This window comes from Onychostruthus taczanowskii, unplaced genomic scaffold (assembly GCF_017590055.1).
Source record: "Onychostruthus taczanowskii isolate IOZ18803 unplaced genomic scaffold, ASM1759005v1 scaffold37, whole genome shotgun sequence".
Lineage (NCBI taxonomy): Eukaryota > Metazoa > Chordata > Aves > Passeriformes > Passeridae > Onychostruthus > Onychostruthus taczanowskii.
In genome coordinates, this window is record NW_024501126.1 from 3792045 (window position 1) to 3805723 (window position 13679).

A 13679-nucleotide genomic window follows, 5' to 3' on the forward strand; every position below is an offset into this window, starting at 1 on the left:
TTTTAGCCTTCATCTTGCCTTCAGAAGCGGGATAGCATGTTATGTGATCTAACATACTGATTTCAAGATCAGCTGATTACTAGCAGTCTAGAAATGCCAGTTTTTTTCTATGCTCCATTTCCATATGATACCAATTTTCTAAGGAGTTGGACAACACTTTTCAAATGCAAATGCCTCTGGTTAAACTTCCAACCCACACTTTTTCCTTCAATAAACACAGTCAAATTTGCTACATGAAGGTGCTGCAGTCCCCATTAACCCCTGTGTGATTTGTGGGATGTCAGCACTCCTGAAAATATCACTTGCCAAATGGAGGGTCTTGAATTCTCAGTATTCTCAGGTCTGAGAATTCCTGTCCTGGTTTACTAAGTAAATGAAGTGGTATTTCTGAATTCACTTATCTCTCACTCAAGAATTTAAATGAGCAGAAAAATATCTCTGTCCATGAGCAATTACTCTTATTAACCATATGGCAATTATATGTGTCCCGAAGGGGAGAGTCTTTATTTGTCATTAATTATAATTTTATGTGATTTGCATCACCACACCAGAAAGATTATGCTAGCTTGCCTGGCAACCCAGGATATAGGTCAAATCCTCATGGAAGTGTTAGAAAAGTGCAGCTTTATACTCTATTGTGAACACATACGCTCCCACAATGCAATTCCTCCTGGTTAAATACAGATGTAAGACTAAGGCTTGTAATCAAGGAATCAAGCACTAATCATTGATTACATTCTGCTTCACAGCTTGTGAAAGGCGTTGTTGTGGATCATTAGACATAGCCCCTTACAGGAGCGTAGGATTATTTATTTGTCACCAGTTGCTTTACTCTCTTTGCTACCAGTCTTGCAGCTATCAAACAGAAATGGCTGCTGCAATGCAGAAGAATAGGAATGTTATCGATTTTCCTCATTACCAAGCAGAGACAACCACATTCATTTCCAGAAGACCAGGAACAAGTTAATGATTGTTCGTTGCTTTGTGGATTTGAGTTTTTTACCATCTGGAAATCAACATAGTGACAGGTTAAAGAACCTAATGGCCTTCTGTTACAGGGAAAGAAGGACCTTGTTTTTTCCTGTGTTTTGGCTGCAAATGAGAGAACATTGGCAAGAGAGCTTGTAGCAAAGAAAAGCTTGTTTGGTTTTTTTCCCTGGAATACATAAAGGCTGAAAATTATGTAAATGGCATATACTGGTCAAATTCAGAAGCTACAGTTCAACCTTCCAGTTAACAATTCCAGGAACATCCAGCATTTTCCCAAGGAATCCAAGTACATACTCTCCTATGAAACTTATACTCCAATGCAAATAAATAAAGCAGAATAAGGAAGCTAAGCAGATGCTTCCTAGAGAAGTGCTTTAAATATTACGTCAGTTTAATTTCTGTTACTGACTTACAGCAAGTAACTGACTGTGTTCAAGTTTACTTTACTGTGAAATCAGTTGAATTCCTTGATTCAAAGAAAAGGTGGGTGAATCCTGACACTGTGTGCTTATGTAAAAGGACAGCTAATAATGCCCTCTGCTTGCCTTCCTGGACTGCTTTGTGGCTTAGTCCATCTGTTTAAGGGGCTTCCATTCCATCAAAAGAAAAACCATAAAAAATTGCAGAATACTGTTCTCCAAGCAGGAACAGGTCAAATTCTGAGACAATTTTTCCAGTCACTTAGCAGATATCCTGAAGAATTAGCAACAAATATATGCATGAGTATAAAAGGTATTTAGAAGTGGATTATTTTAAAGAGTGTTACCAGTTCACTAGGGTAAAGGCAATGACATTTCACAGCAGAGAATGGGTTATGAAGTGAGTCTGGGGTTTCTGCAAACTGTTTAAACCAAAATTAATAATAGTCATTTTATCTACTGCTTGTTTTCTCTATAGGAAGAAAATGAACATAATATTTGATCTGCCATCTCCATAGTATCTGCAGTATAACTGAAAGGAAAATAGCGTTTCTTCTGTAAACTGTTTGTTAGTGGCATATTTTGTCTAGCTAAGGAACAAAGGTTTTGCAAGCACCTTCATTTAACCTGCTGCCAAGTACCCAGCTAGATATTTAGTGGTCCTGTTGACACTGATGATGCAGAAGTTTGCAGCAGATGTAAAGGATAGCTAAGATACCACTTTTTCAATAACATTAGAATGATTGAAGTCTTTCCTTTTCTTTGGCTGTTGTGATGATAATGCAATGTGAACATTTTTTCTTTATTTTCCAGGTCTTGTAACAGATTATCGGGTAAGTACAGTATCAATGTAATAATTAATAATATTACTTGTATGTATTTTTAGGACTTTATTTTCCATTAGTACCATAAACTTCCAAACTTTATGTTTATTTACAAGAAGGATGCAGCTCACTAAATTTTTTAACAAACAGAAATTTGGGGTTTTTTTTTGTGTTTTGAAAAAAAAAACGCTTAAAGGCAGAAATTGTCTTGCATGTGCAATATCTTCAGATTTGGGCAGCATAAAGAAATTTTCTAAAGTTGTGGGTTTGGTGTTTTTTTCTTTAACATAGTGAATAACACAATTTAAAAAAAATTAAAAGCATCTCTATTTTAATCTTTTACCATGGAAACATTGTTGTTTTGAAATGGAAAACGTGCCTGTCTTTCTAGATGCTAGCCCCACAACTTTAAACAAGCCAATGTACATGAGTTTCTCAGATACCTGTTTTTCTAAAGACTTTCAGGAGAATTCAGGATGCACAAAGAAAATTTGATTTGCCATGTGACCCTTCCATTCTGACTCCAAACTCCTTTGCCAATTTTAATTTGAAAATTTTGAGTATTAAATGGTGTTAATAAACAGGGATTAATAAAGAATAGATATTTCTTCTATTATTTGATCCACCTCCAGCAACCGCCCATAGGATGTGGCAATGTGGCTCACTTCAAAACCATGGCAGAGCATGCTTTCTGCCGTGTCACTGCAGTGGTGGCCTCTGACACGGGCTCTTCTCTCTGGGTTGCAGCACTGGCAAATCCCCCTGGGCAGGAGGTTCCGCTCCCTGAAGCTCTGGTTCGTGCTGAGGATGTACGGGGTCAAGGGGCTGCAGGAGCACATCCGCAAGGTGACTGGGAATTGCCTTCTTGGGATCCCTGTGGTGGGATGGCAAGGGAAAATGAGTTGGCTGCCTGTCTACTCTCCATGACTTCTGTACACATCAGAAAGCACAGGCAAAACAGTTTGAGGCAGCTCAGTTCAACAAGGCTGCTGCTCGTTTGCCCCATGTAAGGTCACCATTTCATATCATGGCTGCATCAAAGGTGCCATTCATTTTGTGCTCATCTTTAGGAAAGAAATGTCTCAGAATTTGGAATTTCTACAGTATGGTACCACAGTTCCCTCTCAGATTAAGCCAGAGCACATAGATGGTTTTATTGTGGAAACACATGGATATTCATTACTTCTTTATTTTATTAATGTGCATGCATTGATAGGATGTTTAGATTATGATTAAGGAATACAGTGACTTATTTGGCATGTCTGACTCTGCTGTTGCTTTTTTAATGTCTAAAATATATTTTTGTTAAAAAAAAAGAATGTGTACAATTTACAGTCTGTTGATACTGTTATAAGTACTAAGTTTATTCTTGGTGAAAAAAGGAGGGTTTTTTAATCATTAAAAAACACATGTGGCACCCATCTAAATTTTAAATGTAATTTCTCTGTAGCAGTAAAGTCAAATTCAAGCATACCTTTCCATCTTTATGAAGTTCAGGGAAACCTCTAGTGAGGGGAGATCCATGACTTGGTTCTAAATATTTACAAAAATATCCATTAGCTAAGGATCTAGCCTAGCATACCAAATTCCCTGCAGACACACATAGCTTTCAATTTTGGTACTAAACAGAAGAATTCCTAAGAAAAGCTTTGGAAGACTCATATCAGTTGCATGGCCTTTTGTCAGGCTGGTTTCCACAGGTTAGTATTTACATTCAAAAAATTCCCTCTTTCCCTGTTTCCCACATATTTCCCTGGCTGTTCTGCCAAAAGCTGCTTGTCTTCATAGAATCACAGCTGAGGACCAAGCATTGGTATTTTGTGTAACAATTCAATTCAGGAAGGCTAAGCAAATTAATATTTTCTTAAAGATATTGACTCCAAAGAAAAACCCTTATATGTTTCCTCATTTGTAAAGGTGATTCAGACAGCTAAGATTTCCAAGAGCTTGTTGAAATGAGTGTGTTTGTTTTATATTTCTAAGGACTAAATTTTTCTTCAGTACAGATATAAAAATAAGTTATGAAAAGAGAAGAGGGATAATTAGGTGAAGAATTTTTCTCACTGTATACATCTTGAAATTGGAACCATTAAATTAATTTCTCCTCATACCTCCTTACACACCAGCAATGAATGCTGGTTCAGTGGGTTCCAAAACATCTTTAAAAAAACCCCAAAAACTAATCTATATCTACAGCAAGCCTCTGTTAAACTTAAATTTCAAGAAAAAAATTGCATTTCATTTGTTCCATAGCAGAATTTAGGGTATCTCTTGTGAGTTTTCAGATATGTTGATAAAATTATATCACTAGCTGGAAAATAAAAATTCAAAATGTGTTTCTTATCTTGTACTTTTTCCTGTCTTTTCAGGAATTATCGTGAGCTCCAGGTAGATTGTGATGACTTTTCTTTTGGTAGAGTAGTAATGAAGTATCTAAACCAGCCTGAATAGGTAGGTAGAATGAGAAGAGACCTAGGAAAGGTGACAGAGGCAGGTGTTGCAGCCTTCCAGTGGAGCACAGAGGGCTGGAGCTGGGGAATCAGGAAGAAGTGCTCTCTCTCTCTCTCTCTCTCTCTTGTTAGATGAAGGAGTTGCCCCGAGGAAAGGGTAACAGAGTCGGGCAGAAGAGTGGAGGTTTGAAGCAGCTCCTTGGGCTGGAATCTGGGAAAGGAGGTGCCTAGGTTTGCTCCTAAGTCATGGAAAACTCTAGGAAGATCTGTGCAGTGTTTATAGGTTTCTAGTTAGGCTTCTTTTGTGCAGCCTGGTGTTACTTACAAAGGGATTTGAGATTTTCAGGAGATGAGCTTCTAACATGATACAGAAAGAAAAAACCACTGTAGATCCTTAAGAACCCACCCTATTCAAGTTTCTATGTGGAAGACCAAAGACGTCTGTAACTATCTCTTGAGAAACCTTTTTTCCTTGATGTAAACTGTTGCAAAAATTATTTTTCCTACTCTTTTATTAGTGTATTTTAAGGAAAATATGTTTGTTGTGTTTGCAGCCTTAAGGTCTACATCAAAATGACTGGATAACCACTGCAACTTGGCACTTGCTTGAGGATGGCATTTAGGAAGTAAAATATTCCCAGGAGATGAGAATGTGTGACTTGGATTTAGATGCAGTAACTTTTTTTGTTTTCCAAACATTCCAGTTATGCACTCTTTTCACACACAGCATGTCATATTAATCTATTGCAAAGTATAGGTTTTAAAGCAGTGGTAAAGGGGAGGATAGTCATCTTTGAAGGATGTGGGGAGAGACAAATACAAATTTTGGAGTTAAGTCCTAAAGCCACAGAGGAGATGTAAAAAGAGGGCAAACTCAACAACAACAGTCTTCTGGACTGATGCCAACCACTCGGAGTCCGTATAAATGTGAAATTCAAATGGCTCATTTGTAAATGGCTCATTTGCAAACTGCTTGACCATCTCTTTCTTATTTCTTTGTTGGTTTAAGTCTTCTCAAAGAGCTCAGAAGTAATTTGCAAAATCTAGTACGCAATCCCTATGAACATTGTGACTCTGCTGAGTCCTCCTTAGGACCAGAAGTAATCAGTGTACTGAGGATAATGAATGCCATTAAAAATTAACAGTAGAGTCCAACAAACTGGAACTGTAAAGAGCAGCAATACTAGAGATAGTATTTGAACTGGAGAGTAGCACAGTCCAAGTGGCTGTTAAGAAGACTGTTCTGGCAGCATTTCCCTCTAGTGTAGTGGAATGCAGGCTAAGGCAGGCAAAGAAGTGAAATTTATAGGAGAAAAAGTATGAAGTGATCAAGACTAGGGCAGTATGCTTATCTGCATATACACAGTAGTGTACTCTGATGCTCCAGAGAAGCTCCCTGCAATCAAAAGCTATTTTAGCTCTTGAAGGCGTTGCCCAAAAATTAAAATTCAATTTGAACACTTTAATGCAGAAGCATTCAAATTTAAATTTATATTTATATTCATAAGTTTTGTTATTTACTCACAGACATACATAGGAAAATAAAGATGTTTTTTTAAATAGGGACCACTTCTTAGTGCCTCACAAGTTTACTGTTCCTATTACTGATTATGTAAGACATTTCCCTTAATCCAGAATAACCAAATTAATTAGATCCCTTGTTTCCTTTCTCACTCTTCTGTAGAAGAGCAAAGGTTATGTACCTGAGATAGAAGTGACACATAACAATCCTCTTTTTTTCAATCAGCTAAATTGTACTGCAAAGACTGGGGCTGTTGTTCTGTTCCTGTACACAAAGATACTTCAGGACACTAGCACAGTCCATGTGATTCCACTGTGAGAACGCACCTGATGGAGGGATTGCTCAAATGGCAGTTTTAGAAACAGTATATGAGTTGGTTTGCTTATGCCCACACTTTTGTTAAATCAAATAACAGCTCTAATAAAATAATTTCGAAAAGTTAAATAATATTTGAACACCAACATCAAGTTAATGGTGCTAGGGACACAGCTTGACACAGATGTCAAAATCAAAAGCACTTGGAGAATAAAGATATCCATAGGGCAGGCTTGGTATGTACAAATTCAGCAGAAAACTGACAACAGCCTGTCAGTCTTTTGCTTCTTCTTCTTTCCTATCCTCAGTTTCAATGCCTGCAGTTTTATTTTCACAGTGTACCCGCCTCTTTTGAAAAGCTGAAGCACTAAAGCCACATGTGTCCTCCTGTGAATTATTGCCATGCTCACATCCAGAACGTGTGTACAGCTTTTGGACTTAGAGAGGCACGTGTGACACCTAAATGCCCTGCAGTTCCACAGAACTTGGACTTCCAGGCTTAAAAATATTTAACTTCCAGGCTCAATAATATTTAACTTTACTGCTGCAGCAATCTCTGTAAGAGCAATTCAGGATAACAGCTTATGGTTCAAAGGTGCAGGGCCTTGGGTAAAGCTATACACGTGAAACTCCAGTTAAATCCCCTCTTTCTCTCATTCCAGTTCAGTAAAACCTAAAACACTTGGTGCCCCCCAGTGTCTTTACCAATTATTGCTATTTGTTGAGACTTGCTGTGAATAAAAGTATTTGCATCCAGACATGAATGCAAATTGCTTCCAGAATTATGGTTTGTGACTTACCTCAAAATTTTCTATTTTCCCTTTTATTTCTTTCGAATTCCTGAAAAATCATTTAGTTCAAGAAGTGGACATAAGTACCTGCTATAACATGCACAGCTTGCATCTGGAGTTTTCTTGTACAAACTTCTTACAGTAAGCCAGATCTTAAATGTTTGCTTTATTCAATTCTTACCCAGATAAATTTTGATGAAATTCAGCTGGTGATTACATTCACCTGGACAGTTGTGAAATACTTATCTCATTGAACATGATTTGTTTTATGGCTTTGATTTCCAAGACATGGTACATGCAGTGCAGAATTTTGTGGAGCTATGTAAAAGACATATTTGATTAAAGCTATAGAACATGAGGGTAGGAGGAGACAGTAAAAGCCTATTAAAACACCTGTGCCTATTTTACATATGTTTTTCATGCACGTGTTATGCATACAAGTATCTGTATGTATGCAGATACTTCTGGTTGGATTTCACAGCTATAAATTCATGCTCTGTGTATTAGCAGAATGTTCAAATGCCTTGGAAGGGATTGAGGGTTTTATTGGTCTCATTCCTGACTCAAAGAGCTTTCAGGCTAATTTTAGAGGGAGATGATAAATGGATGTAACAAACAGCAGAGCGGAAGTGGTAACAACAGGAAAACTGGCTGGTTACATAGGGTACCAGTAAGCCCAATATGAAGGTTTTGAAGAAATATTTTGATTCAATCTAAACTATGTTTTTCTATTTTAAGAAATAAAAAAAACACCAGAAAGCTATGATTAAGATTGCAAAATGTGTTGGGTTTTTTCTTCTTTCTTTTTCCCTTTTCTGTAGCTTCTGTTTTGCCTTGTCCTTTTGGAAGAAGTTCCTGTGAGATGATACATTCCACATTTACCCTTGACCCAAAGTAATATGTTTCATTTTTGTTTAATAGCCGTCTTTGAACTTACAAAAAGTCAAAGTGCAAAAGCACGGGCTTAGTTGTTTATTTTTGTAAAATTATTTGCAATCCTAAATATATAAAAGCTGAAAAATCTTTAAACTTGACTTCTAGGTGTTTCAGATAATTTTTGGTATAGATTGGCTATTGCATGAAGACAAACTATAATTCAAATGGCTGGTTGCTGTTGTCTTACCTTTTTTTGTTGGTTGTTTGGTTGTATTTTTTGGCTTTTTCTAGAATAGTGAACACTAAGTTAATGGTATAGCCAGTAGGAGGGGGACTGGATAGGGTACTGCAGGTATCTGATGAGGATATGTGTTGGTTTTTTGAAAGTGCTTTTAAATTAATTTTCTCTTTGAAAGAAAGCAAAGAAAAACATGGTATGAGTATGCAAGTATCACTGACTAATGTTAAGGCTTCCCAGCTGGATTTTAGTATGTCTCCTGGTATTTTTCCTATTTATTTGAATTTTGGTTTCATCTTCTTCGAAATAATTGCTCTAGCTTGGTGCCCAGTGTCATCCTTTTTTGCCTCAGTAACTTCTCCACAGGTTTACTGAGATTTGCTGTCCATTTTATTGCTTATACTGCCATCAGCTTTTTTTTCAACTGAACCTGAGCACCCAGGTCAGAATAGTGAGCAAGTTCTCCCTTTCTTCACAGGTTTCTCATATTAAGTGAGCTATTTTAAAAAGTGTATCTTCCCAGCTCAATTTTCACTGAAATTGTGACAATTTTTTCCCTGTATATCTGTGCACTTCCCCCTTTCCCTCTAATGACTTCTGGATTCTTTAGCCATTCCCAGCCAAAACTAACAGTGGTGTAAAACCTAAAGTAGAATTATTAAAATTATTTACTCTTAATGTGGTATCATATCAAATTGTGCTGAAATGTCTCAAGAAGCAGACCAGCACTGCCTAAGACAGACTGAGATCCTAATACAGCAATGGCTCCATATGGTCTCTGGAAGTCATAAACGGGATGGAAGTTAACACAAACAGATGGCAATATGTGAATATTATCACACAGCAGCAGAAGGAAACAAGCAATGGAATGGAAAATACTTCAGCACACCTTTTTTCTTGGTGAATCAAATGTATTCAATGTAGATACTCTTTCTCTTCTCAGCACATTAGACTGTCGCATCAATTTGAGCACTTAGTCCTTCAGGATGAGAGGTTTGAGATCTGTGCTGAGGTTGTTTTGGGACTGGTCTGCTTCCGGCTGAAGGTAAGGCAGCTAAGATCTCCCATTTCTTCTCTCATGGTTTATAGCAACACCAGAACCTGCAATTGAATAGTCTTTGTAGTTGATTATTTTTTAAGGGAAGTAAAGCGAGTTTTTTTAGAACAAAGCAGATGACAGAAAAAAGCTTTAGACAATTTTGTTAAAATTGAATCAAAAGCTTAAGAGAAATTAAAGCATATTAAGGTATGGAAACATACAGTCAAGGCAAACAAGTGTTTAAACCAGTCATATAAAATTACTTACATTCTGTGTGTGGGAGCTTTGATAAAGATGACTGTTTTAGTATTTCCCTAGACTTCTGAATATGATGAGTATTACTTGTTTCTTGTCAAGTTAATTTCTTATATGTATATATTTAATATTCTATTTTATTTTAAAAAAAACTGAGTTAAAAATCAGAGCACTAAACACTTTTATCTAAAGAGTGGTTTTTCATCTATAAAATTTGATGGTAAAACTGGGAAAATAGAAGTAAGATGTGTTTAGAACAGGTTACATGGGAGGCCAACTTTCCTGGTCTGCTTTTTATTGCTGAACATGATCCTTTTGCCCAAAATCTCTCAAAGTGCCAAGTTCATTGATGTGGAGGCCTTGCCCAATGGAAACTAGAAAATTCTTTCTGCACTTGGAACATAAAAGCTGCAGTAGCTGGGAGAGCTCATTTGTTTCAATTAGCCATTAAAAGGGGATCAGTGTCTCAGTTTAGGTAAAGCAGTAATTTTCTAGAAGAGCTTGCAGCTAAAGCCTCTGCAGAGGACTGCATTGTAACACTGAATCTGATCACCAAGCAACAATAACAATAACAACAGCACTAGTGTTTTCTAGTTAATGTGATACCTAAATGAGCTTCTAGTTTTTCAGAAGGCTTGCAAGCACATCTTTTCTCCTTCTGGGTAGTTTATTTTTAACAAATTCTTTTCTCAGTCATTCAGTTGCCCCAGTTACCTGAGTTTGATGCAAATAGCTGAAGAAGCTAACAAGTAAATAGTAAAGTAATGGTGAGTTCAGCTGAAATAGGAAAATGGTTTTGTTTGAATTTATAATGTTTAAAATTAAATTTAAAAAGACCCCATGTTTAAGGGATCAGACAGATTACAGAATGTAGTTTTTCCAGTCAGTGGAAACATGAATATAATCTATTTCCTAACAAGAACTTTTAAAATATGTTGAGGGATAGATTCTGTGGCTTTTATTGCTCAATAACAAAATGTTGGTTGCAGTCTGCTCTCTCACATGGAACAAGCAAACACTAGTTTTGCAGATCCAGACACAGCTGTTAGTCAGTGCTCTACATCTACTTTGAAGGAACAGTTCTGGTGAAATAGAGCATAGCAACACAGGAATTGTCACTTTTGATCAGACCAGTAGCTCATCTGCATCTGTTCTCCTGTCCCTCAAGATTCAGAGGAAGAAATCACATCTAAAGGGAAGGACAATTTTACAATAGGAGGTAAATGTTGGACCTTTAGCAAAGAAATAGTTGAACAAGTTGCAGAATAAAGGCCTGATTCCACTGAAACCCAGTGTTAAAAGAGCAGTGTTTTTATTTCTTGCCTACCCAATCCAAAAAAAGAAAAAAACCTAGCAAGCTTTCAAATTAGGTTTTTATAGCTATTTTAGCAGCTTTAATTGCTGTTTATATCACTCCTTCAAAAATCTGTCATTTTTATAATTCATATAATCATATAATTCATACAACTTAGAAGTAGGATATTTGTAACTTTTACGTAGTTACAGTAGGATTAAGGGTCAGGGGACTTGAACTATATAATACTGCAGAGCTGTAAAAGTACAACTATTTTTTCTTACTTCCTTTGTTCTTGAGAAGCCCTTTTAAATTTTTTTTTGCTTAGCTGTAACTTTTAATTCTTTGTCTTTCACACTGTTGAGCAAATGGACTAATTACCTATGACTTTCATATTATAATTATTTCATCAAATATGTCATGCCAAAGGGTTAGTTTTAGGCCTCCTTGTCATGACTGCAGATGAATACAAGTCAAGCTAGTAATTTCTCCAAGGGGGTGAGAATGCTGTCTTATTGAAGCTCACAGACTCAATCAAAGCTGCCTTCTCAAAGCTCTGGGAGAGGATTAGTCACTACCAACTTCAATTTGACGTGACACCCGAGTGTCACAGCAGCCCTAAGGTGGAGCTGTGAGAGTAGAAGAGAAGAAAGATAAATGAATCTTTCTTCTTCCTCCCTTTGCTCCTGCCAACTTAACATCATATAACTGCTTGTATTGCCTGAAAGTCAGTGCTGTGCATTTGATATTAAAGGCAAGGATTGTCATTTTAATAATGCATTGCGTTTGATAAGAAAGCAGGACATCATTGTCAGCAGTGACTGACCTGTGATAGGTGGGGACTTACAAAACACCAAAGTTGGTCCATTTACTTAGTTAGGAGCATTTCAGTCTCATAAATATCTCCTAGAAGAGTAAAGCTAAGCCATGAACTTTAGGACTTCACACCAAATTCATAATGACTTGTGGTAAGACAGAACAAAATTTTGACTTTAGTTCAACTCTTAATGCTTAATATAGCCTAAAATGTGAGAGTGATGCATTTATCCTTGCTGCCAGTAGGAAACTGTCTGCCTTATGCTTTGGTTTTATATGGAAAAGGCGAAGCAGGAAAGTCACAATTGAATTTCAGAGGTGGTGTTTTCTGGTCAGGATGTTTTCAAGAAGACCAATATTGCCACAGTAACACAACTGCTGCTGAACAGAGGGATTTGTCCATTTGTAACTCTTTTTCCATAGCCAGTGCTCAGTAAGGGGGCACTGCAGTAAAAATGCAGATGCTCCCAGAATCTCTTGCAATTATGCATTGCCACCAGTGTAATAGAGAGAGTAAAGGTTGCACAGTACCTAAGATATTTCCTCTGATGGATTCTGTGGTGGGTAACTCCTATAGAAGTTGAGGCATATACTTTTTTAGGGTTTCCACTGATCATATGAAACCTAATTATACCAGGGATATATTACCTTAAGAAATTTTTAATTAAGGGTAAGATTTCATATTCAAAAGAATCTCTCACAGCAGCCATGCTTAAGTGAGGAAAGTTATTACAGCTCACTGCAAAAGTTCCTCCCATGTTTGTTTGATTAGATCCAAGAAGAGTGCAATAACATAGATACAATAATGAATGCTTTTAATGTAGCTCATGACCTCAGGTCACAAAAAGGCAGTCAGCTATCACAAATGCCCCAGTGTGAGCACTGATTCTAAACTGAAGGTAATCTCTAAAGCACTTTGTGGCTCAAAACTTCTCTCTTACATCTCAACATCTTTTTGTGATCCTTTGAGGACAAAGCACTGAGAGATGAGAGGGTGACTGCTTGTTACTGGTGCTACTTCAGCTTGGCTGCTTGGTGGGATTTACATTTTCCAGAATTGTTTCTGAAATTCATTGCCATATCCATTGAATTACAATGATTTCAGGGCTCAAATGAACTAAATGAGGCACTTCTAAAAAGTATAAATGATGCCAAGAAGATCCATCTGGTCCCGTGCCACCTGCGAGAGAAGTTTGTGCTACGTTTTGCTATTTGTTCCCGCACAGTGGAATCCACCCACATCAAGTTTGCCTGGCAGCACATCTCACAGCTGGCAACTGATCTTCTGAAAACATGGGAACAAAATCACCACCAGCAGTAGCAGCAGTGAAGTATAAGTGGAGATGAGGTAATTAACTGGTTTTCTCTGTGTTGCCAAGTTTTATTTTAGGTGCAGGTGGGAAAGTCAAACTATGAAGGAAAAAAAAGTACAAAACCTGTTGTTATATAGCCCAGCTGCAGTAGCAAAATCCATGCCAAGTTGAGATGTAACCATAATCTTTCCTTCTCTGTACTGTAGTTTCATCTTGCCTGTTTCCAGGATGCACATAGCCAAGGAGAATTGAGCTGTCATTTCTTACCAGTCTGTAGTCAAGAGCATTTTTTCAACCAAGCAATGGAAATGGAAGGGTTGGTGCTCCCTCCACTGTCCCCATTCACCTCTAGCACACCCCCTCCTTTCTTCACAGATGAAACTAAGAGGTCTTATAGCCAGTTAATTTAACATTACTATGACTGCAGGAAGAACCCAAGTTGGGGAAGTTTAGTTAGGGTTCTAAATATGTTAGTATCTGAATAGGCATGCACAAATGTTGCCAAGATTTGGGGCACTATCATGTCACGATACACTT

The 13679-nt window shown here is 37.3% G+C and overlaps 1 protein-coding gene across 1 annotated transcript in view; it reads left to right on the forward strand.

The window, feature by feature from the left end:
* DDC (dopa decarboxylase) overlaps positions 1 to 13159 on the forward strand; it is a 46533-nt gene extending 33374 nt beyond the window's left edge. Inside the window, 4 exon segments of the mRNA XM_041411785.1 lie at positions 2223 to 2242; positions 2981 to 3079; positions 9369 to 9470; positions 12935 to 13159. Coding sequence (XP_041267719.1) covers positions 2223 to 2242; positions 2981 to 3079; positions 9369 to 9470; positions 12935 to 13159 — 446 coding nt within the window.
* Positions 13160 to 13679: the final 520 nt, after the last annotated feature.